Source organism: Canis aureus, chromosome 19 (genome assembly GCF_053574225.1).
Source record: "Canis aureus isolate CA01 chromosome 19, VMU_Caureus_v.1.0, whole genome shotgun sequence".
In the NCBI taxonomy this organism is placed as follows: domain Eukaryota; kingdom Metazoa; phylum Chordata; class Mammalia; order Carnivora; family Canidae; genus Canis; species Canis aureus.
This window is the reverse complement of record NC_135629.1, coordinates 30,059,571-30,086,425: the sequence shown is the minus strand read 5'-3', so window position 1 is coordinate 30,086,425 and position 26,855 is coordinate 30,059,571. Positions and strand designations below refer to the sequence as shown.

General features: G+C 38.1%; 1 protein-coding gene across 3 annotated transcripts in view; it reads left to right on the top strand.

Annotated features, from left to right (window-relative positions):
* Positions 1-26,855, top strand: part of PTPRG (protein tyrosine phosphatase receptor type G) — a 704,516-nt gene that overhangs the window by 473,521 nt on the left and 204,140 nt on the right. For all 3 annotated transcript variants that reach the window (XM_077858250.1, XM_077858249.1, XM_077858251.1), the window contains exon 5: positions 15,478-15,573. In XM_077858250.1, coding sequence (XP_077714376.1) covers positions 15,478-15,573 — 96 coding nt within the window. The remainder of the gene's footprint in view (positions 1-15,477; positions 15,574-26,855) is intronic.

Below are 26,855 nucleotides of genomic sequence, written 5' to 3'. Positions count from 1 at the left end.
CTGCCTATGTCTCTGCCTCTCTCTCTCTCTCTCTCTCTCTGTGACTATCATAAATAAGTAAAAATTAAAAAAAAATACGGACTTTGCCTGAACTGAGAGGATTAACTTTAAAGCATCATAGAATCTCATGCATAGAATGCCCTTAGAAGAAAATTCAGGGAAATGAATCTGTGCTGTTGGAAGTCAAGAGATGGTGACTCTTGGTTGGAGCTTTGTAGGGCCAAGAGGTTTATGTGGATGTGCTCACTCTGAAACTTTGTGAAGATGGCCTATGAGCGCACTTACAATGTTCACTATTCTGTATGTATGTCAGTACTTCCTAAAGTTTGGTAAATCTTGTCAAATCTTTGGTAAAACTTTACTTCCTAAAGTTTGCCATCTTGACAAGATTGGTAAATCTTGTCATCCATGTGCTTGCTGTTTGGTTTCCGCTTCAGTCTTTTTTGTAGTTGTTGTCTTTGTTTATTATTTCAAATGTCTACTAAAGACATTTTCACTGACAAATCTTTAGATAATACTGAACACATGAAGTTAAAATGGAAGCCATTGTTTTACACTTACCTACATTTTCAGTTCTCAGAGGTAACCACGATTAAATTTCTCATAGATTGTCCCAGGATTTTTTTTTTCCGCTCCTTGTGTGTTTTGATATTTTTTTCTCTTTACTTGAAAAAAAAAAAACGAGACAATCCATGTACCATCACTTGCCTGTTTAACTCAATAATATATCATGGGCATCCTTGCATATCAGATACAGAATACACATCATTCCTTTTAGTAGCTGCATAGTATTTCACAGAATGGATGCACCCTGATTTATTTATTCATTCTCCAGTATTTTGATATCATAAATAATGCTTCTTGAACTCCATGAATCTCCCTTCTAACATCTGTGATACTGCTCTAAATCCCATACAAGGCAGCCACTTAAGCTGCTCTTGATGTGGAATATTTAGAATCATTAGGATTTGGGGCTAGGGTTTTTGTGAGGATGGCTCTGGAGATAATGAACCAGGTTTCCTGGGTAGACTTCTGAGTGTGTTCATTGTTTCATTACATGTTACAGATTCACGACAAGTAAAACAAACAAGCGTTTGAGCATAATTATATTTAATGTATAGTCTGTCTAGATGTGTTCTAGTGTTAGCTAATCAGGGGCATGACTGGAGCCAATCAATAACATGATTATTGGCTGACACTTTCTCCTGTAGATTCTTGGCTTAATGAAACCATGGCTTTGATATTTTCTTGTTTATATCCCCTCCCTTAAACTGTTTTTATTCCTAATTATTAACGGTTCCCTGCTGAGATGTAGCTATCAGAATCTCAAGATGTTCTCATTAGTAGCATTATTAACCCCCTTCCAAACTAGCAAGGCATCCTCTAGCTTGGACCCAAAGCTTGGTATATATTGCTTGGCTTTCTTTTAATCTTGACATTTGGTTTCACAATGGCTGACTATTGGAGAATGACAATGGGTTTTTTCCCTTGGAAATTCAGGACCTGATTAGATGGATAGATAGAGGAATGGACTGTTCCTTGATAAAGGAAGTGTATTAAAATGTTAAAGGTAGAATCTAGATACTAATATACAGGTGATAAGAGTAGTATTCTTTCCAAACTCATCCAAAATTGTACTTCGGGGAATTCATCAAAAGGAGGATCACTCAGCCAAGAATATTTTTGTCTATAGTCATAGTGATGTTGGTGGAAGAGCTGTGTCTTCACCACAGAGGCCATCAACCTCTCCCAAAAAATCATTAAAAAAAAAAAAAAAAGCCACTCCCCAAATCATCCCTTCTAGGTTGTACCCAGTAAGTACATCAGCAAAGCTGTTGCTCTGCCTGGCTTTGGGCAACCTTGTTTTGCTCTCTAATTTGCTGATGTCTTTCTGATCAAAGATGTAGTCTGAGAGAATTGGTACTTTGTGTCTACTAGGTGTACAGTATGATTTTATGGCTAACACCGTAGAAAACTATTTGTCCACGTAAATAGATTTTTAACAAGAGTGACTAGATTGAACAGTCTGTGTCGATCAGAAACAGAAGCTCAAATTTTTTTCCTCCCCTCTCTCTTTTGGAGTGTTAGCTTGGACAGTTGTATGTTTCATCACAGGCAGAAATAAGTGAGGAGTGAATTGTGACAAAGCGGTATCAGGGATAAAACAGGATCATAGCCTGTGTGATGTTGTGCTGCCTGTCACTAAGGGGCTGATGGATTCATTCCTTGGGAGCACTTTACTGATAAGGCTGGTTTTCTGAGATCCCCAAACGGATCCATTAGCTTCATCTTCTCCCTTTGAAGCAGTGGTGGAGAGTTTGGTTTTGTTCTTTTCCTTTTATTTATTTTTTATTATTTTTTAATTTTTTTTGTTCCTTTCCTTTTAGATTTTTCTTCTCCCCCCCCCCTTTCATTTTAAAGAAGATCTCCACCCCCATCCCACCAGATGTGCTATTAGTTAGAGACACCAAGTATTTTAAACAGTTGCTGTGAAACAAACCTTCATGGCCCCAAACCAGTCCAAGCCCCCTTCCTAGAGAAAACTACTGTTATCTGTGAGTTTGTGCTATTTTACAGAGCCTTCCCCCTTTCTTAATTTTGTATATCTGTACAGATACATAAAGTATTTTGATTTATGACATTTTTAAAATGTCAAATGAGTATTTAGTTTGCATCTTGACTTTCTCCGTTAGCAATATATCTTTGGGAACTTTTAATGTCATTGCCTATTGGTCACCTTCTGTTCTCCCCTCCATAAGTCATTTTACCACTTCTCCTATTTATTATACATGTCCATTCTCCCCTCTCCCCCCCAATACCAACAATGGTGGAGCAAATATGTTTGTCTTTGTATTTGAAACACTTTGACAAAATCATCATTTTCTTATGAAAGAGCCTTCCTAAATTATAAAAAGGAAAATCATTAGAAAAATACTGAGTAAAGGTCCTTATTCTTATTGGCTATTGGGAAAGTTCAAAATAAGAACAATGTATAAAATATATAAAAATGAGAAGATCCATAAATCCACTGTTAGCAATGGTGTAGGAAGATTGGTATTCTTGTACATGTTTACTAGAATATAAAAGGTGTGTACAATTTTCAGAGGATAGTTTGAACTGCTTCTAGGTATCTGTCTTAGGGAAAAGATTTTGTGTTTATGGAAGGCATGTTCACTTTTCTTTTTAGTAGCCCTGATTCTTAACCTTTCTGGCTTGCAGAGCTCTTGTAGATTTTGATAAAACGCCACAGACCATGTGAGATCAAGGCTGAAAATGTGTCTTGAAGAGTTATCAGCACATGGTAGTAGATGGAACCGTAAGAGTTCATCTAATGGAAAATGAAAGACACTGTCCAGTGCACACATACCTATCTTCAGGCAGTATTTCAGGCAGCCCTTCTATAAGCCAAAGCCATAGCTTAATAAATTTGTTTTCCCTCCTTTACCAGCCATCTTTGAAAGGTTTTGGCTATTAGGGAGAATCTCAATAATCAGAGAGGCTGTGAATGGAGTAGCAATGCATTTCCTCCAGTGTCAGAAATAATGTCTATTCATTTATTCCACAATCATTGCATGAGTGCCTATTATGTGCTTGGTTCTGGGGTCAGTGCCTCCCACTGGGTGGTGTCCTAGCATATTGTATCCAAAAGTCCATCAGAAAGGAAGTCTCCACTTGATCTTAGCCAAAAGGCCAATAAGCGATAGAAAGGAATCTCTACCAGAGTTTAATAGGTGACCTGAGGAGCAGAGAGCTGTTCTATAACTAGTTGGGTTGACCCAGCTAATCTAAAAAATCCTTCAATGTGGGGATTGTCCCAAAGACACTAGAGGATTCGATTTTGATTTATAGAATTCACAAGCATTTGGGAAGCATTCAGGTTGTCTTTCACGTGTGTTCTCAGAAATGCTTTGCATGAACCTTTTCTTATGGATACTCTGCTCCGGCAGCATTAGCCTATGTAAGGCAAATTGCAGTTTTCTGTATAAAACTGCATAACTTTTCTTTGTGCACAAGCTTTCTTGCAGGGTTCTGGCTATGAGAAGGGGAGGAATACCACTATCGCTATACCTCTGTTAATTTTATTTAGCTTAATTGCAAATTCTTGGCATCATCATTTTTCCAACACCTATTATGGGGTAGAAAATGCAGTATCAGAAGTGAGGAGAGAACTATAATGGGAACTTTTGGGTGAGTAAGTAACAAATAAACTATATTTCAGGTTTCTTGTATTTCAAAACGAGAGCTGTATTGCTGATTCCTAGTTGGTTTTGAATGATTTATAACCTTTTATTTGTGGTTGAGTGCTGCAGTCTATGTTGTCATGGAAATTCTATTGAATTTATAGGTCCATTTATCCAAAATGATTTTCCAGACTTCATTTCATGGTGAATCATGTGGCTGTTACTACCAAGTACAAAGCAATTTCTAAAAAGTTTCATATTACAAAGAGCACAAACACTGCGGTGGTTATTTTTGTGTTTTTGAAATACAAATGAGTTCCAGATGTACCTAGGGATCCCCTCCCCCTCACTGTGTCCAAGGTGTTAAGCTCCACTGCATTTCAAAACCAACCTCATGTGTAATGTAGTTACGCAGGCAAAGAAAGATTGTTTTAATAGAAAAGAAAGTTATTACAGTAACTCCAGGAATAGGTGAAAGTGATTTCAACTTACTGGTTTATGCATAGGGGTAAAACTGCTCTTCCACTCTTTGGGCCCTATTGCAATGGACTTGTCCCCCACCCTTTAGAGATCAGTAGTGGGAAGAGGGAAAGAAAAACAAAATGCTTAACCATATCCATTCGCCAGGTTTCATGTGACAGTGAGTATAGACAAGATGTCTACACCTCAGCACTATCGACATTTTGCACAGGATAATTCTTTGCCTTGGAGGGCTGTCCCATACATTGTAGGATGTTGAGTAGCATCTCTGGCCTGTGCCCTTTAATGCCTGTAGCAACCCTTCCAGTACTGAAACCAAGCATGACTCTAGACCTGGCCAGTGTTCCCTGGAGTCCAAAATCACCTGTGGTTGAGAACCGCTACTCTGGAAACTTTGTGTGAGGAACCTCAAGATAACTAATAGGTGCTTCTCATTGCTAGTGGGAATTCTGATCAGGATGTTTTATGGAGAGGATTTTGTTTTATATTTTTTAAGATTTTATTTATTGGGAACCCTGGGTGGCGCAGCGGTTTAGCGCCTGCCTTTGGCCCAGGGCGCGATCCTGGAGACCCGGGATCGAATCCCACATCGGGCTCCTGGTGCATGGAGCCTGCTTCTCCCTCTGCCTATGTCTCTGCCTCTCTCTCTCTCTCTGTGTGACTATCATAAATAAATAAAAATTAAAAAAAAAAGATTTTATTTATTTATTAGATAGAGCACAAGCAGGGTGAGTGGCCGGCATAGGGAAAAGGAGAAGCAGACATCCCCCTGAGCAGGAAGCCTAATGCAGGCTCCATCCCAGGACCCTGGGATCATGACCTGAGCCAAAGGCAGCCACTTAACCTACTGAGCCACCCAGGCGCCCCTATAGAGAAGATTTTAAATGTGTGGGTTCTACAATCAAATGCCTGAGTTTGAATTCTAGCTTTTTTATTACTCAGACAAGACCTAGAATCACAGGTTTAATTTTCTTTTGTATAAAATGGGGATAAGAATAGTACCTATCTCAGGTACCTGGGTGGCTCAGTGGTTGAGTGTCTGCCTTGGGCTGAGGTTGTGATCCTGGGGTCCTGGATCGAGTCCTGCATTGGGTGGCTCCTTGTGGGGAGCCTACTTCTCCCTCTGTTTCTGACTCTCTTATGAATAAATAAATAAAATTGAAAGAAAGAGAATAGTACCTATCTCAAAAAGTAATACTGAGGATGAAAGGAATTAATTCATGTAACGTATTTTAAGAATTGGATCATTTAAATGACCCTGTAGAATGTTTTATGGGCATGCTTCCTTGGCCATGTCTGACTTGAGGGAATGGCCAGGAAAGAGATGATGCTTGGTCTAGGCAATTGTTATGTAGTTCAAGGCTGGCTTGATTCTACACACTCAAGTACTGTCCCTTTAACTTGCTCTGTCAAACAGATGTTATCTTTAGCCTTTCCCTCAGATTTGAAGTAGCCTCCATGGAATAGAATGGGTCCCACAGAGGGATGCAAACTCTTCCCTGCTCTTACTGGTGGCATCATACTTTTGTTAATCCCAGTTTCTTTTCTTTTTTTTTTTTTTTAATTTTATTACAACTTAATCAACATTTTTTTATTTTTATTTATTTATTTATTTATTTATTTATTTATTTATTTATTTATGATAGTCACACACAGAGAGAGAGAGAGAGAGGCAGAGACACAGGCAGAGGGAGAAGCAGGCTCCATGCACCAGGAGCCCGACGTGGGATTCGATCCCGGGTCTCCAGGATCACACCCTGGGCCAAAGGCAGGCGCTAAACCGCTGCGCCACCCAGGGATCCCCTAATCCCAGTTTCAAAAGCAGAGTATTTCATGAATTTTATTTAGTATTGAAATATCATAACAAATTAACAAATAAGAATACAGGTGAATTTATTTTCTTACTCTTGTAACCAGGCCTGAGATTAAGAAAGAACACTTATTAGCACCCCCAAAATGCCTTTTCCACTTACTGCTCCCTTGGTAACCACTGTATTGGCTTCTAACTGCATGAGTTTTCCTGGTTTTTGTACTTCATTTCAATAGAATCACACAGTTAACCTTTCTTTTTTTTTTTCCTAATTGTTCTTCTTTTTTCTTTTTTTTTGGCTCAGCATTGTTTGTGAAATTCATCTATATTATTACTTTAATTGTTGTGCATATTCCATGGTGTGACTATGTCATGATTTGATTCCATTAATGATTAGCGTTTGGTTTCCAGTTCGGGGTGACTGCAGTTTGTCCTTTCACTAACTTATTTCAATTTTTTTTTTCCTGTTAACTAATTGTTAGAGACATGTGAATCAATTGGCGGCCTACGATATGGCAGACATTGTGGGAGGTGCTTTCCTTGACTTATTTTGTTTACTCCTCACTGTAATCAATGGTGTATTTCTTATCCTCAATTTACTCATGGGGATGTTAAGACTCAGAGAGGGTGACTAATTTCAACTGGGTGACACAGCTAATTAAATAGAAGAGCTGTAGCTTACCACTCCCTTTCCTGAGGACATGAAAAGGGTAGCTGGCCAACACACAGGTAGATGTTGAACCTACTTCATTTGTGTCTGAACTTACGCTGAACTGTAGGAAATAACTCGTGCATCAGGCATAGTAAATCCCTGAAAAACTCAATTTAATGCTATAAGCAAGAGCTTGAATAGTTCCTTATCAAGGGAAAAATGCAAAGATTAAATGTTTATTAACTAATCGGGTACATCATCAAACCAGAAATTCCAAAAATCAACTGATAAATAGACTGTGTGTTATACAGAGACTTTTTAAAGGGATCCCAGAAAACATCCCATCACCTCATTGTATATGAGCTACAGCTCTAGTATGCACTTTGGATTCTTCTGCTCCAGAAATTTGGATTCCTGCTAAAGTAAAGTAGTTGAAGATAATTCCATGTTACAGGGAATGTAAGAAAGAAAAAAAAAAAGGAAATAATTAAGGATTAGCGTACTCCGTGATTAATGATATTGTATAAAGCAAATGTTTCAGAATGTTTATTTAAATGCTACCTTGCCTGCAAAGGTGCTGAATACATGCTATTCTTTGGAGCACAGTTTTTCTAAAAATAGTCTTCCAGTGAAGGTTAGGTGAAGCCTACACACTTTTTTTTTTTTTTTTTTTGTGCCTTGTGGTGTGACTCATTGGGATGTTGGCTGGCCTGTGGAAAACATTCATCTTCACCTTAATTCATATCTACCTTCTGGTCATCAAGTAATAAAGATACACAATATTAAAAAGTGGAAGATGCTTAATTTGTTCTTACTTACTTTATTTATTTATTTATTTATTTATTTATTTACTTATTTATTTATTTTTGTTCTTACTTTACCAAAGCATGTGTTTAGTGGATGTGATGTGCTAAGTCATAACCCTAGTCAGACAGAAGGCGACAGGAAGCTTTGGAGCTCTCAAATGTCTTCTGTATACGAACCAGGTTTGACTTTACGGCCCAAGCTCTTGGATGTCCATTTTTGTCATTCCGTCATATTGTCTGTCAATTTCATGGCCATTTTGCTGCAAGCCACAAAGGTGTGAACTGCGTTTTAATAGGGTCTACATTCTCCAGAGGAAAAGCCTGTTAGAACTGAATGAAGAAAAAAAAAAAAAAAGAACTGAATGAAGATGAGTGAGCTCAAAGTTCAAGGAAGCTTGAAAAGTAACTGGCTTGCAGAATGGTTTTAGAATGTGATACACGGTCACATGTACATGTATTTATATAGTTGCTTAAAATCAGTCCTAACCTTTGGGAATGTATGTCTCATTCAATGGGGGCTGGCAAGTCCAAAACTTACAGAACAGGCTGGAAATTCCCTCAAGAATTGATGTGGTAGTCCTAAGTCCAAAGGCTGGAACCTCAGGCAAAATTTCTGTTTTAGAATCTGGAAAGTCAATTCCTTCCTCTTAGGGACACTTCACACTTTCACCTTATTGGATGAGGCCTACCACATTATGGAGTATAATCTGCCTTTCCCAGAGTCTACAGATTTATTTATTTAATTTCAAAGATTTTATTTACTTATTCATGAGATACACAGAGAGAGAGGCAGAGACACAGGCAGGGGAGAAGCAGGCTCCCCGGGAGGAGCCTGATGTGGGACTCGATCCCAGGACCCTGGGATCATGACCTGAGCCAAAGGCAGACGCTCAACCACTGAGCCACCCAAGCGTCCCAGAGTCTACAGATTTAAATATTAAACACATCTAAAAAATACCTACAATGCTTAACCGAACCGCTGGGCACCACAACCTAGACAAATTGACACATTAAATTAACTGTCATGGGGGTAAAAAGTATAATAATGATTTTTTTAAAGTATCTGGGGGTAAAAACCATTTAGTGATATAAAATGAAATGCCTATATAATAGTTCTGCATTCAGAGTGTTTGTGTTATCTAGTTCTATATACTATATATATATCATGCTTTCCATAATTTAAAATACTAGATTTTCTTTTGTTAGAGTATCAGAATTGCAGGCTACTTTACTTGGGTAGAAAATGGTTTGAATTTCTTATAGATTAAGGAGAAAGTAATATAATCTGTGTTTATAAGCACCATACCTGGGGCCACTTAGCATTTCCAAGTGATTTTGGCATATATTTGCACTTTCCTGAGCATTTTCTCCATTGGTTTATTTTACTTATTTTAAAGATTTTATTTATTTATTCATGAGAGACGCAGAGAGAGAGGCAGAGAGACACAGGCAGAGGGAGAAGCAGGCTCCATGTAGGGAGCCCAATGTGGGACTCAATCCCTGATCTCTAGGATCACGCCCTGGGGAAAGGCAGGAGCTAAACCACTGAGCCACCCAGGCATCCCCTCTCCAGTGGTTTAAATCCATTCATTCCCTTAGTATTCTAATCCCTTCTTGCTACTCAGCTATTTATTCCTATATATAGAAAGAACTCATTATATTGTTTTTGGTTTTATCATTTGTCTGTCCTTGCTTCCAGCCACTCACAGCCCCCACTCATGTTATTCATGCCCGAAATAAATTACTCCTATTTACAATGAACAGCACTCTTAAAGCTTTGGCTGGGCAGATATACTTCCTGCCTTCATTGATCTTCCTGTCTGATGGCAATGGCAGAAATAAAGAAGTAGAAGGTGCAGTGTTTAGGGTGTATGATCTGGCATAGTAGCAGTTAAGGTGCAGCACAATCTACAGATCAAGTTAAATTAAGAAGTTATTATGCAAACATTTTGATTCTGATATCATCCTATCCCAGGAATCCAACAAGTAGAACCAGCAGATCATTTACTGTGTTTGGAATTCTGCTTTGCCTTTACTGCATATTTTTATATGTGGGCAAGTGTTTCTAATCCACCACCATGTTCTTAGCTGGCTTACTCCAGGTTGGTGCCAAGCATGATCAAAAGAATGCATTTCACCTTTTTGGTTCTGTTATTGGCTACCTCCTGTGTGTGTGTGTGTGTGTGTTTTTCCTGTGTGGTTTTTTTTTTTTTAATTTTTTTTTTTATTTATTTATGATAGGCACACAGTGAGAGAGAGAGAGGCAGAGACACAGGCAGAGGGAGAAGTAGGCTCCATGCACCGGGAGCCCGATGTGGGATTCGATCCCGGGTCTCCAGGATCGCGCTCTGGGCCAAAGGCAGGCGCCAAACCGCTGCGCCACCCAGGGATCCCTCCTGTGTGGTTTTTAATTTCACTGCTGTCTTTCTTGTTTCTGTCTTCATTTCGTCCCATGTACATTTCATCTGTATCTGTTCTCCTGTCACTGTTCTTGTGTGTATTCTTCTACTCCATTGAAGATGGCCAACAATGTCCAGAAATATCTTGGGAATCTTTCAGTAGATTGCCTTTCATCTGAACTATTTGCATGCCTTTTCCTTACCTAACTAATCTTTTTTTTTTCCCCCTTGGGTATGTAGGTAGGTTGGGTGCATGTTATAGAAATACAAGTTGTTTGAAATTAAAATGTTGAGCTTTCTAAATCATTAAAGAAGTCACTGTTGGATTTTTCCATTCGTGTTCAGGTCATGCATCTTGCCTCAATTATCATGGAGATGTGAGAGCTGACTTATGCATACAACTATAACATTAAATGATAGAAAGTCCACCTTAAAGGAAATGTCCCTGCTAACCCATCACCCACATTATTTTAGTTTTCATTTGCTGCATGCCTCACTTGTCCAAGAGCCTTTGTTTCCTTATGTTTTGTTTTGTTTTGTTTTTGTTTTTGTTTTTTTGTGATACATTTACCTATGACTCTAACTTGGGCATTCAAAAAAAAAAAAAAGTTAACCTTCTCTCATTACTGATATTTCAATCTTTCTAATCACAAACTGTCTTCGTTTGTCATAGCACCTTATATGTAATGGGTAGTAAGCAAATATACTTGTCCATTGTAAAGAAGCACGGTAATTAGGACCTGAACTCTAGGATTGGAATAATTAGGTTCCTATACCAATCCCTCTCCACCTTTATTTAACAGCTTTGTAAAGTTTGGAAATCCTGGGTTTCTTTGGCTATAAAATGAGGATCATGGTGGTACCTACCTCAGTGAGTATTCATGAATGCTAGTAAAGTACCTGGCATACAGGAAGCACTCCCTAAATGTTTGGGAAATAATAACATTAATAAAAATACAGAAGGCTCTAGTTTTCACATTTGTTACTTTGTGTTCATTCAGCTCAACATAGCTAGTGATTCAAGTTGGAAGCCAGGCATAAAGATAGTTTTTATATCAAAGTGCAGCTTGAGTCATTTTAAAAATGGGGGGGTTGCATCTCAAGGTAGGAAAAAGGAGATGCTAAGTAGGTATTTTATTATGATTCTCTATGCATTGTGCTAGTACCCTTCCTTCAACAATAGAGCATTGACCCTGGCCAACCTTTTGCTCACAGGATCCATTTCATCCCCCTCCCATTTCCTGGAGGTATTGCTATTCACTCAGACACTTTCCATATCTATATTTTGGCATGTCTCCTGGTCACTGGTAGGGCTTTTTCTCTTTGTTAAATTCCAGTTTACAAATGTCAGATGATACCATGTTTATTCTGTTTTCTATCACTGTGATCTACCTAGAAAAATGTCTGGATGCTTTTCCAGTCCAGCCATTCCTCAAGGTAGAATCAAATGATCCATCCAGGTCTGTGAGGCTTGTTTATGAATTTGCAGGATTTTTTAGAACTGGTCCCTTGAATGTGTGCTGGTACATAGTCTACCAGTGGCTTTTTAACTGATCTTAATACAATTTGTTTCTGTGGTTGAGGAAACTTACATGTCTCCTGGCACTCTGCATGGTAGAGCGACATCCATTTGTACGAAGTTGATCCAGCTCTCTTTCCCTTGCAAGGAAGGTCCTGGTTGGAATAGAGTCACAGAACCTTAATCTATATAGTTTTCTTGAAGAACCAAGTGTTCTAATCTCAGACATATTTGGAAAATACTGACTTAAGAATATAATGCCTTTAAATACCATTCCTTATTGAAAGGAACCAGAACACACCCAAATGGAGTTTTAGGGCTGGAGCAGGGAAACTACCAGATGAGTCTGGAACATCTGTGTCAGCTAATAAGGAGATGCTAAAAAATATATAAAATGATGGTGACATAGCAATATGACAGAGGAATCCATTTTAAGGGTTTCCTGCTGTGCAAAGGTCTCCTATTGAGACAGTTTGTACATTAAAATAAATAATGGTAATGGATTATAACCCATTCAATAAAACCAAATAAGTGAGTTTGTGTGTATATAAATAAATGAATGAATAAATAAATAAACTATGCAGAAGGGAAGGCCATTCCTTACACTGATATCCCATTCATGCATATAGAAGGAGTAGTGCAGTTAGAAAATCATCAATGAGTACTAAAACTAGTGCATAAAAGTTAGGTGACCAACAATGTATTTTTATGTAATCTTAAATAGCTCCCTACAAAAATACTTTTTAATTATAAAAGGAAAATTAGTGACTTTATAGTGGAAAAGCCAGGCAGACATCAACTTAACCATACAATCCAGTTAAAACCCCCCTTGTAGTGGGAGAAATCCACCGGATACACTTCCTGAGAAGATGCACGGTGAAGACAATGTCACTAGTGTGGAAATCTGCCCTAAATGCATCATCCAAATCAAATCATGAGAAACCACGCAACGGACCCAGATTCCACCTAACAAGTGACCTATACACTTCACGCTGTTCAGGGAAAGACTGAGTAACTGTCCCAAATAAAAGTGGGGGCAAGAGGGGTCAGTATAAAGAGATGTGACAACTAAGTGCAGAGTTTGATCCGAAATTGGATTCCTGGAATAAGAACCAGAATAATGATCTATAATGTACATTATTTGGGCATTTGCCAAAATTGGAAATGGATTGTGAATGAGATAATAGTATTGTATCAATGTGAAATTTGGTAATTTGAATAATTATATGGTGGTTATAGAAAAGACTGTCCTTATTCTTAGAAATTACGCACTTAAGTATTTAGTGGTAAAGGGGCATATTTTCTCCCACTTACTACCCAGTGATTCGTAAAAAGAAATTTTGTATCTATGTGTTCGGGAGGTGGAGGGAGGGAGAGAGAGAGAGAGAAAGAGAGAGAGAGAGGATGCAAATGGAATGAAATGTAAGTAGTTAGGGACACTGGTAAAGGCTGGTGGAAAATTTCATAGATCTCTCTATTGCCAGATTTTCCAGATCTTTTCCTTCAGTAAATGTGTACCATGATTCTTCAGGAGGAGGACTGATACACTAAGTAAGCATGATTTAGATTCACTTTATTAGGAAGAAAATGTTTGGTGATGCTAGGGAGAAGGCTCTGGGTATGGCTTTTGAGAGCAGTTACAAAAAGCCAGTGGGCTACTGAAGATATTTAGTAGCCACACATCTGCCAAAGATGGTTTTGGGAAATAGTTTTCCAGCTTCTGCCCCAATTTGTCTCATCAACAATAGCAACAAAACAATTTAAAGTCCAGTTCACTCAGCAAAACCCCATCCACCTGTTACTCTCCTATTTAAGATAGCTTCAAAAAAGTTAACCTAATTCAGTACATTACAACTTAAGAGAAAAAGTAAGGAAAATTGATATTTCAGACTTCTGCTACTGTTCTCTTTATGAGACATTTTATTATCTTGCTGGGTGGAGCCATGACTCAAAGACATATTCTGAAAATGAATTTCCTCACCCAGTCGTAAATGAAAATGCCCTTGGAAGAGGTCTTAAAATATTTTGTATCACACACTATTCAGGTGATGCATTAAACAATGCCATGCCTGCTCATGGGCTGTAGAATAAGAAAAACTTCTGTGAACTTACTTAATTTGAGGGCCTGAGTTTTCAAGGGAAACTTAAGTGTATTTTCTGAATATACTTGTGTGGAGTTTCTTTGTTGAGTTAGTAGCATTGTACTCAAAGCAATTCACTTAAGTATTAAACTATTTTAATCTGCACCTCATTGAATGGATTTTTCTCAATGTAAATGCATGATGTCTAAAGCTGTCCAAACCTAAAGGCAACACATTTGTAAGAGGCTGCCAGAATCGGTGAGAATTCACAGTAAGAAAAATAATTCGCTGCAAGGAAGAAAGTCCTCCAAAGGAATCTACCCGTCTTTCCTTCATCCACTTGGGTGCCTGACTTTTCCTAGAAAGTATCCTGATTGGGCTACCTGATTTTACCCTTCGGAAAAGAAATGTCATCTTATTCTTAATGTCTTCAGTCAACATCGCTCTATTTACTTTTGACCTATACTTCAACTACTTTTTCTGACTTAATTTTCCCCTCTGGGAATTTATCATTCAGTGTTCCATCTCCAAACTCCATTTGGGGTGTGGTTGTTCAGTTTGTTTTGGAGAACAACATCACATCATTTGGAAAGTAGGGAAATAGAAGTCATGGAAAAGAGCTAATGAATGATAGAGGAGATCTGATTTTCTATAAGAAGTAGGATCATTCCAGAGACTCAGTGGAATCACATTCTTACTAGAAATTTTAAGACACCTGGCAAGTATTAACCTTAAAATATGATGATGATGTGATTCCCTGGGCACAGATGAGGTGTAGGCCTGATGCTACTACATACTATACACTACGCTGACTCATTTGATCTCCACACCCACCCTACCAAAGGCAAATACTTGATTCTATACATGAGGAGCTGATACTTTGAAGTAAGCTTGTTGTCTGAGGTCTCATGGGCAATTAAATGAAGAAGCTGGAATCAGGACCCAAATCTGTTATTTTTATTATATATGCAGTATTTTGAGAATATTCCATGGTCTGTTTTTGTTCTCTGCATTGTACTGAAAATCAATGAGTATTCAAGCATTAGGATCATATCATGATTTTAAGTGATTTGTCTGTATTCTGCTTTTTTTATTTTTAAGATTTTTATTTATTTATTCATGAGAGCCACAGAGAGAGAGAGGCAGAGACATAGGCAGAGGGAGAAGCAGGCTCCATGTTTCTAAATTCACTGAGTCTCACAGGCTTAGTTTTTTCTTACTTCAAGATGTTTTACCCTATTAAAATTTTGCTTCGTAATAGGGAACTTTCACCATGACATGAATATCAGGCAATCAAAAGGTGTTGGCGTTATTTATTTTGGGTAGCATAAAACCACTCTGGTTATGTGTGATCGTGTGGTTTGTAGGGGTAAAATGATACGATGTCTGGGGTTTGCTCTCAAATACTTTAGAAAAGGAAAATAAGAATAGATGAATACTTTTGGCCAAATGTTAGGAAGTGAGAAATCTGGGTACCTTGTACCATTCTGTCTACTTTTGTTTAGGCTTGAAATTTTTCCTAATACATATTTTCATTGTTCTTTTACAGATGCAGATTTTCTTTTATAATCCAGATGACTTTGACAGCTTTCAAACTGCAATTTCTGAAAACAGAATAATCGGAGCCATGGCCATATTTTTTCAAGTAAGTTAACAGTGGCTCAAGTACTTCAACCAGAGAGTTCTCTATTTTTTTTTTAGTTCACCGAATTGTTCTATGTTTAATGAATGCATCTGTTTTCTAGTTCACACCTGTCTAAATGAAAGATATTTCATATTGTCTAATGTGTGATTTAAAATGTAAATAAGTATGTTTAGAAACATAATGAAAATTTTTGCATGAATTATTCTGATTTTATTGCTACTTGACTGGTGCACAGATTGAAGAACACATTTATCATCTAAGTTACTTCACTGCTGAAGCGTTTTGAACAGGTTCCTTCAGCATATTAAAAGGCTGATTTAAAAAAAAAAAGGTGATTTTCTTTGGAGCAACTTTAAGATTTGACATTACTTACAAGTAGATTAATAAATAGCATTATCACTTCTCTGAAGAGACCCCTTTTCTTTCCCTCCCAGAAATTCCCATGGTAACTAAAGTCTTCACTGAGACCATTTCCATGTTAGTACATTTATGAACTCAGATGCTTTCTTTCTTTTTTTTATTGTATTTGTATTGAGGGTTTCTTCTGGTTTTTCTGTTGGTTCTATAGCTAAAATCCAAACCTTGTATCCTTCCATAGATATGACTGTCCAGGCTTTCTTTTTATTTATTTATTTTTAAAGATTTTATTTGTTTATTCATGAGAGACACAGAGAGCAAAGCAGAAACATAGAGGAAGAAACAGGCTCCATACAGGAAGCCCAGTGTGGGACTCGATCCCAGGATTTTGGAATCATGCCCTGAACTGAAGGCAGACACTCAACCACTGAGCCACCCCAGGTGTCCCTGTACAGGCTTTTCAATTAGTCACATAAAATAAAAGTAGTGTCAACCATCAAGTATCTTGAAAAAGTAGCTGAGATGAGACCTGGTGCTTTTTTGGGCCAAATGTAACCTAAGTAGTAGGTATATGACTTGTCTTTCAGTCTTAAAATTTGCCTGAAGACTATATCCAGTGTTTCTTTCATCAGTGAGTCACTGTTGGACAATGATGTCTTTCTGACAACTCAAAGGAATATATCAGACATTAGAACCTTTTCCACCGTGGGTCTTTGATCCCTGACTTTTGGGGCAAGGTTCTTTGAGATGGAGCCATTCTTGTTTGGAGTAGTTTTAGCGTGTGACATATGATGGACAATTCTATCCACTGCCTTCTCTCCCTCTTAATTACCCTCTCCTCCTTTATTTTCTTGGATAAAAGTTCAAATAGAAGACTATATATGAATAATTGAAAAACCTAATATTCTACCCAAACTTCAGAAAAGCAGTAAGAGTAGTGTCATTAGGATTGGTTATGACACTGGTTTTCAAAGTTTTTGTTTTCTGAATTACAAGTGAGCCAGGAAATAATTTCAATAAATCTTGCCAGCATTTTTAAAATAATGAAATAGAAAAAATCAGAAAGCATCAGAGTGTATTACACATAGATAAATATTTTTGTAGAACATTCTTTTTGGTTGGCCTTTTTTTAGTTGCTTTCTTTAGAGAGGCATACTGGGTATGTACTTGGTTATGCTATAAAACATACTTTTTTTATATGGTTTTTATAAAACATACCATGGCTTGTGGTCCAATGTTTTGGAAATTGTCTGTATATGTATTTGGTTGTATATGATATCTCCATTGTTCTTTCACACATCTGTTTTCCCTGAATACTTTCATAAATCACAGTTGAGCATAGTGTTTAAAGAGCTCATTCAATAAAGTCAAAGCTATTTACTTTTGAGTCCTCTCTCTTCTACTTAACAGCTGTATAATGGTGAGGGAGTTATTTAAACTATCCAACCTCAGTATACTTATCTGTGAAATGGGAATAGCAACTTATACACCATCAAGATTGTAATTAGTTGTTAAATGAAGCCCCTAACCTGGGTTCTGATGCACAGTTGACATTTGTTCAAGGCCAAATAAAGTATGTGTCCATATCCATGCAATTCTTTTTCTATTGGATGGAGACCTATGATATAGGTGTTTTCTTTGCATGAACAGAAATCTATTTTGGGCACTGCCCTGTGGGCAGTTTTCTTGGGTTCTCTCTGTATTTGTGCACTTAAACCATGATTGGTTTGCCTTATGCAATACTGAGGTGACTTGAGCCATTCTTTACCCCCCTCAAAGATTGATTGATTGATCTGAGAAAGAGAGCAAGCAAGCAAGCACGAAGGACAGAGAGAGAGAGGGACAAGCAGACTCTCCATTGAGCAGGGAGTCTGGTGCAAGGCTCAATCCCAGGACTCTGGGATCATGACTTGAGCCAAAGTCAGACACTTAACTGACAGAGCCACTCAGGCACCCCCACTTGAGCAATTCTTAAAACAATACCCACTTCCATGGCTAGTCTCCTGTTTTCTATTATTGTCCTCTTGGCAAGCTGCTTTCCTTGTAGCTACACCTCTACTTCTATCAAGTCTACCCACCATCAAATCTACCTCCTCTTTCTTCTCTGTCATGCCCATCCATGTGCAGCCCAACCTGGTCCTACTTTATAGGTTACCTTTCTTGCAGAAAGACAAATTTTAACAATGTTTCTGTGAGTACTGGAAGAACCAGTTCACAGCGTGCACCACCCAAACCCTTTCTGTTTTGCCAGCTGTTTAAACTCCTGTGAAGTATAAGAGTCCTAGGCAAGCAAAGCCTATTGGTGTACAAACCAACAGAACACCTCAGTGTGAAATGTAGGTTTTGAATTTTTAATGTATTTTAGGACATGACTGCTAGTTCACCCACAAAGATATATTTCATCTGATAAGTTCTTCTAAAAATTTTGGTTTGCTACACAACAAACAAGGTAGATAACATAAAAAAAAAGAAATGTTTTTTAGATACCAAGCTGTGTTGAGCTGCTTTTTTTTTTTCCTTCAAAGTGCATGTATGCATTTATATACCTTGGTTCACACTATGTCAAGCAATGGAGACGAAGGCAGCATTACTGTTACTTTAATTTGGCAGTCTAGTTATATTCCATACTTTGAGATCTTTGTAGTTTGTGTCTCCCTACAAGAATGTTAAATTTGGAATTTGGTTTTTCTTCTCCCAAGTAGTCAGATAAATCTTGATATATATTTTCAAATTCAAACCTGGTATCTTGCGCTTTGGTATTGAAGAAGTATTTGTCATCTATTGAACACTGATTCAGTGCCAGAAAGGGCACTAGTTACTACATTCAATATAATGAATGCAATCAGCTCCTACCTACTAGGACTTCACTGTCAGAGTTGTATGTGATAATAGCTAGAAAGAGGTGAGTGGAGAAACCCTTATATTTGTAAAGAGGCTATGTGTTGACTTGGTGCTTCTTCACCTGAATATTAATTATCCAGAGTGACATGATGTGAATGACAAGCACATGTCTAGTCAAGGCTGAGTTCCATGTAGATGTTGTCATCTTGATGTTAGCTTTCTCCATACACTGGAGTAATTTTCTTACACCTTCAAATTTTCATTATCTTTATTTCTTTTTTCTTCCTCATTATGTGCCTGTTATTCTGCATAATTTCAGCTTTCTACTGCCTTTTCTCTGATTGGATAGTATAAAGTTTCTGAAGCACTGAAATAAGCACAAACTGGTGGACACATGGTTGACCAAGGAACTGTATGTTGGCCTAGACTAAAGGTTGCCTGCACGTGGTTCTCTTGTAGCTCATGATTGTGGAACCTACATAGTGTTTACAATTCTTTTCTTCAGTTAAATATGGAAGATATACGTAAAATGACATGATGATGTAGCAATAATTAAGATCTGAGTAGGGGCTGTCTGTCTACTTGGGAGGGAGCATATATGCCCATTGCAGCACAGTCTGCATGCTTTCATGTTAACGTGATCTTAAGATCATGACCCCAACTTGGGCACCAGTAACTTTACATGGTGTCTGACTTTTTTGTTTGTTTGTTTTTTGTTTTTTTTTTAATTTTTGACAGAGAGTGAGCAAGTGAGAAGGAAGGGAGGAGAAAGGGACAGAGGAAGGGGGACAGAGAGAATCTTAATAAGGCTCCACACTCATCATGCAACTGACACAGGGCTTGATCTCATGACCCTGAGATCATGACCTGAGCCAAAATCAAGAGTAGGACACTTAACCAACTGAGCCAGCCACCCAGGTGCTCCTGACATCTTTTGATTACAGAGTTGAAAGTCACTCTCAATGCTGAAGGATGGTGAGCCAGGTCCCCCTGGAGTCCTTTGTAGGAACACCATGCAGGAAGAAAGAATCACTTCCATGTAGGGAAAATAGTGAATCATGGCAGCCACATATGCTTGTGCACATTTGAGGCCACACAATTCTAGAAGGTGCATTCACTTCAGAGCCACTGATGAGTAATGATGTGTCTAGAGGAAAGAACACCTTTTTTTCTAGTTCACACATATCTTTGGATCAGCAGCCCTCTGCAAGATCTAGGAGAATGGCAAGGGGGAAAGTTGATCTGCAAGGGTTTTTTAAGCAAGTTAATTAAAATAAGACTTGGCAAGGGATGGAGATATTTGTTATTAAACCACTAAAGAGAGTAAGTGCTTGTGTAGTAGCTTATTTATATAAGTACAGGAATTAATATAATTGTTTTCTATTTGTTAAAGTAGAATCTCTACTATTCTTTGCTGTTAGCCTGATTTGAATTCCTATAAAAATGTAAAATACCAAATGTCATTAAAATGCTCTTTTAAAATATTCTATTATTCTGATAGAGTCTACATAGTTTATCTGTTTAAAGAAAGAAATATGAAAAACTTATGTTGACAGGAAAGCTGAAATGACAGTGGAATGATTAGGTAATCTGTGGATGTTTTGCTTTAGAAACAACACACAAAAAGGATTTGATTGGCTCCAGCTTAAGTTTATTGAGCAGAGAACACCAGGTACTCAGAATGACCTTACCTTAAGTAGGCCTGTATGTTTTTAGAAAAGAAATCTTCCATCATCACCATCTGGATTGGTTTTTCTTTGTTTCAGTGTTTCTTCACTGTTCCTTGTTGAACACTTTCCTCCATTTCTGGTCTGAATCCATGTGGCTTCTATCCCTGCAAACATATTAATGGCTTTAGTACCTGATGCTCCTACAAAGTTGATATCCCAAGCTTTTTGCAGTTTTGATTACTATAGGTTTACGGGTTTGATGACCGTGTTTTTTCAAGAAGCATATGATTATTGTCGAATTTATCATTTGAAGGGAGCATCTCATTTGTCATACTACATAGTGGCCATTGTTGTTGGAATGCCTAAAATTTTGTTTATACTTCCTGATTCTCTTGAACTATGGAATAATAAATGCATGATTTTTTAAGAGCAGCTACATTTAGAAACTTCTCATGCGATGTTCTCGCCAGCCTCCTTGTTAGACCTTTCTGGGTATCTATCGTCTCTTCTGAATCTTTGCATCAGACGCAAAGATATTAAATTTTTATTATGTCTGCATCCAGCAGCCCAGTCAATGGCATGTGTCTTGTACATTTAAGAAATAAATAAATTGCATCCTGATTTATTTATAGATTGTCTTAAACTGTTTCTTTTTGACAACCTACTTTCAATGAGGTTTCTTCACTTAATGTTTCAATTTGGCTTCTCCTGGCAAAGTTGAGCCCCCTTTTCCCAGGAGTTTTGTTTTTGTTTTCTTTTTTCTAGCTCAGTTTAAATTTCTGCCCAGGATATGACCGCAGTCACTTGGTTTGCCCTGACGCCTCCGGTTCAGTGGTTGCCCCTTTTCATTTCTGCCCTCACTTGAGAGTCGAAAGCAAACTTCAACATTCAAATGTTTCACAAGTTGCTAACCCATTCTTTATATCATGTCGGTGGTACAGACTGCTTAATTATTTTTCTCCATCTGGAGAGGCTTAGTAATTAAATGAAATGGCAGCACCTGGGATTATTTATAGACCTTGAGAAGGCAGGAGGAGTTCTTGATGACTCATCTATCTAGGGCTGGCGAGGAAGGCTTTTTCTCCACTTCCCTGCATTTCAAGTTCCCTCCCGCCACCGCAGGTAGATGGGATTTGTCCTTCCTTTAACCCACTGTTCTCATGCCTTCCATCTTGCATGAGAGATGTTATTTTCCTTGCTTGCTTCTGCCTTTGTACTGTGAGATCATTGAGGACTGGGAGTCTTCACTTACTCATCACTGCATCTCTTGCAAGTGACTAACACTGTGGCTTGATTGTGCCAATACTTCTGAATTCAGTGGAGACATACTTAGGCTCTGTAGTCTTGAGTGAAAAGGAACAGCATGATAGCCTGTCAGCTAAAGAGTATCAGAAACAGGCCCTAGGAGGTGAGGGGCCTGAGAATACTAGAATGGAAACTCTTTGAGGATGAGGTTCATGTCTTGTTTCTCTTCTGTTTGTACCCCCACCTCCTACATTTTCCTCGCCCTCCTATCAATGTCTTGACCTCAGTTACTGTTCAGGAAATATATACTGAGTAGAACTAAGTTCTAGGAAACCACTCAGGGTCCTACCACAGCATGAATCATCTAGGTTGTGGCAGAGCAGGTCTAGATGGTTGTGTAAGCTTCACCTACAAGGGGCTGTGGCTATTTAGAAGTTTAAGATCATCTCTTGAGATAGTCAAAGACCTGAACATGAAGGCTACGAGTCTCCTGATTCACTGAGGATGGTAACCCTCTGAGGATGGTAACTGGGGCTCCATTTGGGTCTAACATGCCAACAAAAGAATATATCTCCATTTATACACCTATGGTTATGAAAAGGCAACAGGGCTTTATAAATCTTAAAATAGTAATGCATTCAGAGGCCTCAAAGAAGTGTTTCAGTGCCGAGAATAAGGGGATATATCTGTATCAGAGAATGTTTTTTTTATAAAGTTTCCTACCAGGGCATCTGGGTGGCTCAGTCAGTTGAGCATCTGACTTGATTTCAGCTCAGGTCATGATTTCAGTGTCTTGAGATTGAGCCCCTCATTAGTCTCCATGCTCAGTGGGGAATCAGCTTAAGATTCTTTCTCCCTCTCCCTTTGTGTCTCCTCCTGCTTTCTCACACACACTCTCTCTCCCTCAAAAAAAAGAATAAGTCTTTTTAAAAGTAATAAAAAAATAAATAACATTTCCTACCAAAATGCTCTTATCTCAGTAGATGGTAGATGGAGAGGCTCTCGTGGATTATCTTGCTGTGTTTCTTTCTGGCTTGCCTCTAGTTGTTTCTAGGGTCTGTTGGTGATGGTTGATGGGTTAGTTTTCTGTGTGTTTCAGGGTACCCATATGTATGTATCTGTGCTTTTTCTTGCTCTTGCTGTTCTGTACATGTCTATTTTTCTTCCTGTGTCCCCTCCCTTTTCTCCCTTAGATTCCTTAACTGAAAAAAATGTAATATTTTCTCATTTATTTATTCATGCACTCATTTGCTAACTCATTTGTTCATTCTGCAATATTTATTAAGCACCTTCTCTGTGCCATTCTCTATCAAAATTGCCAGTGTGTCCTCAGAATTCTAGCCTGTCCTGAAAGTGGTTGGAGGTTGTGAAAAGAGTTGGCCTTTGAATCTTTTCTTCAATGGTAGCATCATTTTATTATTGGGATAGGAAAGGCGTATCAGGTAAGGGAGATGAAACATCAAGAAAAGAATACAACAATTATCTCTTGTGTACATTTTAAAAATGGTAAATAGTTCACTTTAAAGTACGAAGTTCCTATTTGTGAATTTTAGAATTGGGTTCTCCTTTCTCCGTTTTTTTGTTTTTTTTTTTTCCTTTCCTCCATCTTTCTACAAAGCAAAACACCACTGTGAACGTATAAATCATCCTTTTTATGCATGGTGACTTCAGTCAATATTTTTATTTTTTTAATTGTCCCCTGGGAGTCTTTTTTTCTTTTTTTAATGATGAATACATTTGCTATCATTGCTATAGATAGTTCTAATTTTTTTTTTCTTACTTTGACCAGTCCCTTTGGGAAAGTGAAACAAGGGGCCCTAGTGCACAGAAAAAAGGAAAGAAAAGAAGGTGGGGGGAGAAGAAATGTGGGAGGAGAGGGAGACAAAAGAGGAGAAAGAAAAGGAAGGGAAGGAAGGAAGGAGGGAAGGAATTAGAAGAGAAAAGAAAGGAGTAATTAGGGATCCCTGGGTGGCTTAGTGGTTGGGTGTCTGCCTTTGGCTCAGGGTGTGATACTGGGTCCTGGGATCCAGTCTCATATCAGGCTCCCCACAGGGAACCTGCTTCTCCCTCTGCCTGTGTCTCTTCCTCTCTCTCTGTGTCTCTCATGAATAATAAATAAAATCTTTAAAAAAAAAAAAAAAAAGGAAATGAGTAATTATATCCATCTACCAACATCCACCCCAAAAGCCAGTAACTATTTTTTACTGGGAGAACTTGTGAATTTGAGTCAGCAAGTGGTGTTGAGTTGTAAAACTTCCTTCTTAGACTGCCTTTCGGGGTAACTGTAGTACACTGATATGATTCTTAATTTATTCCTTGCCAGTTGCTGCTGTTTGAATATCATCCTTTTCACATTTTCTGCATCCTTGGTTTTATCCAGTTTTAAGTTCACTTCTTTCACTACATTACCTAGAAGTGTAATTTCAGAATGTTTTGGGTTGATAGGAAGACTTTTTTTTATATATACACACAAAAATTAAAATACATATGTTCCAATTAAACTATTTTAACAGCTAATTGATTTCATAGGACTTACCATTAAGTGAAGGCTGGAGTCATTTTTAATGTTCAGTTGCAATTTTGTAGTAGATCTGTGGATGTACAACATTGAATTTATAGCCTATCAGGTGTTTTCAGTACATCTCTTGTCTGCAAATGGCCTGTAATTCAAATTTCCTCTAAGCAGACATTACGGAGGACAATTTAATAATTGGCAAAGCATCACATAATTAAGAGACTTTGAAAAAGACCATGTGAAAATCTTCTTTAATTAAATCATTGCACTTCAAGGTTGGTTACCAAGTACTTTGCCTCTGTATATCACTAAGTGAAAATAGTTTAGAATCTGTCATTTCGTTTAGAATTTAGTTATTTTGGCCATTTGTTCTAATAGAAGTCATAGAATCAGATTGCCATAGTCTCAGAGAAAATATTGGGAACTCTATAGTGAGCCACCAGACAGGACAGCTGAGAGACCTAGCTCTCAGGAGTTGAGAGGTTGACCATGATCCTATAACTCTTTGACATCTACCAAGACAAGAGAATTCTAGTTTCATGACTCCTGACCCATTTCTCATATTTTCTAGTCTTGCTCTTCTTGGAATGTGATGTAGTAGATACTTTGACAACACTTTTTGGGATTTACAGATAAAGCACTTTGCATCCCAAGTAGAGAAGCCAGTGGGAATTCTTTTTTACCCTACTCCTCCCCCCTAGATCAACTAGTTGAAAAGATGCTTTTAAATAGAATACAGGGGCGCCTGGGTGGCTCAGTCAGTTAAGTATCCGACTCCTGGTTTCAGCTTGGGTCATGATCTCACAGTCATGAGATTGAGACCCTGCATCAGGCTCAGCACCCAGCAGGGAGTCTGCTTGAAATTCTCTTCTCTCCCATTCACTCTACCCCTCCCCACTTTGAACATGTGCATACTTGCATGTGTGCATGCTCTTTCTCTGAAATAAATCTTTAAGACGAATAAATAGAATACAAATACTGCTAATAAAAATTAATATTGTGGACCCAATTCATGTAAGATGCCAAAATAAAGTGCCTGTATTCAGCATTATCTTCTTTAATCTTTACTGGGACCACCTCAAGGTATTATTATGCCCATTTTATAGATGCAGAAGCTTGAGGCGTGGAGCTTTTTTCTCTCAATGTCAGTTTCTCAAGCTTATACAGGCCCATAGATGTTAGGGCCAGTATTTCGACAGCAACACCCCGTCTCGAGTCTGTGCCCTTAGTTGAATACTGTATCAGAGAAGCTGGTATTTTGTTTAAAAGGGCAGAGAAAGAAGTAGATATCATTGGTTCCAGTTAGTATCATGTGTATAGAAGTGCTTCAAGACCTCTCTTAATTTCGCTGGTACCTGAAGAGTTCTTAACTTGTGACTTAAAACTGTATTCTTATTCTTTTTGCCCATAGTGAAAACCTTTGATCCTATTCTAACTTCTCTTTAGCTCTGTGCCTATAATTATTTTATACATTTGGTGACAGGTTTTTTTGTTGTCGTTGTTGTTTTTGTTTTGCTTCCTTTTTATACAAGGGTTTAAAGAGTATTGAATAAATGGTGCTGTTAGATAAGGATAGTGTGAGTGAAAGGGGTAAAGACTTAAACAGTTACTTCTTAACTTTTTTAATGACAGTAGTTCTTATGGGGGAGGGGAGGAAAGAGGGGATGAGGGATCTTGCCTTGTGGCTATGTCTGGAGACACTTAGCTATCATACTGGGGTGGCAGTGCTACAGGCATCTAATGGATAGAGACAAGGGACACTGCCCAGTATCCTACAATGCACAGGTCAGCCACCCTCACAGCAGAAAAGTACCTGGCCCAAAATGTCAGTGCTGAGATAGAGAAACCCTGCTTCATGGTTATCAAGGAAGTATTTGAGGATACTTCAATGTTTTAATCTCAGTGGATAGGAGAGCTGTTTGCATTATTCGGCTAGTCGATGGCCATAGGAATAACTATTAAAATAAAAATAAAAATAAAAATAAAAATAAAAATAAAAATTTCATGCCTGAGAAATTCCCAGTCCCTGGCCAACCAAGATCTAACTACCTGGGGATTTAAAGACAGGGTATGAAGATTTACATGCCAAAATATTTAAATTGGCCCTGTTTTAAATCAGCTCAGGTATTCCAGGTTCACCTATGCCCCTTCAAATTAAAGAGCCCATGTGGGTATTTGTTCCAAGTACTACAATGGTTTGGGAAAGGAGCACCAATTTGATAAAACATTCCCTCTGACATAGAAAAGTAAACAAAAGTAAGAGCATGTGCAAATGCCTTTGAACTTGAAAACAGTGGGAGCTGGTTTGAAAAACTCAAGGATCAATGAAACTCCCTTGTGAAGGTTATAGGAGAACCTGCCTTTGCAAATCACAGTGCTACCTCGGTCCCTAGTCTTCATAGAAGTCATTTCCTGGAGCAGGATTTTTAAACTATTAATGCTGGTTCTATTTTAGAGACTTGTTATTGTCTCTGAAAATCTTGGTACTCTCTGTGCATCCAGACACTGTCCCAGAGGAATGATTAGCCATCTTTAACTGTATAAATCATGATGCTACTCACCTGTGGTGCTGCAACACCGGGTTGCCAGAGAAGAAGCTTGCAATTTTCTTTTGTAGTTACGGGTTACATTGAAACTACAGTTTGTTTCCTCTG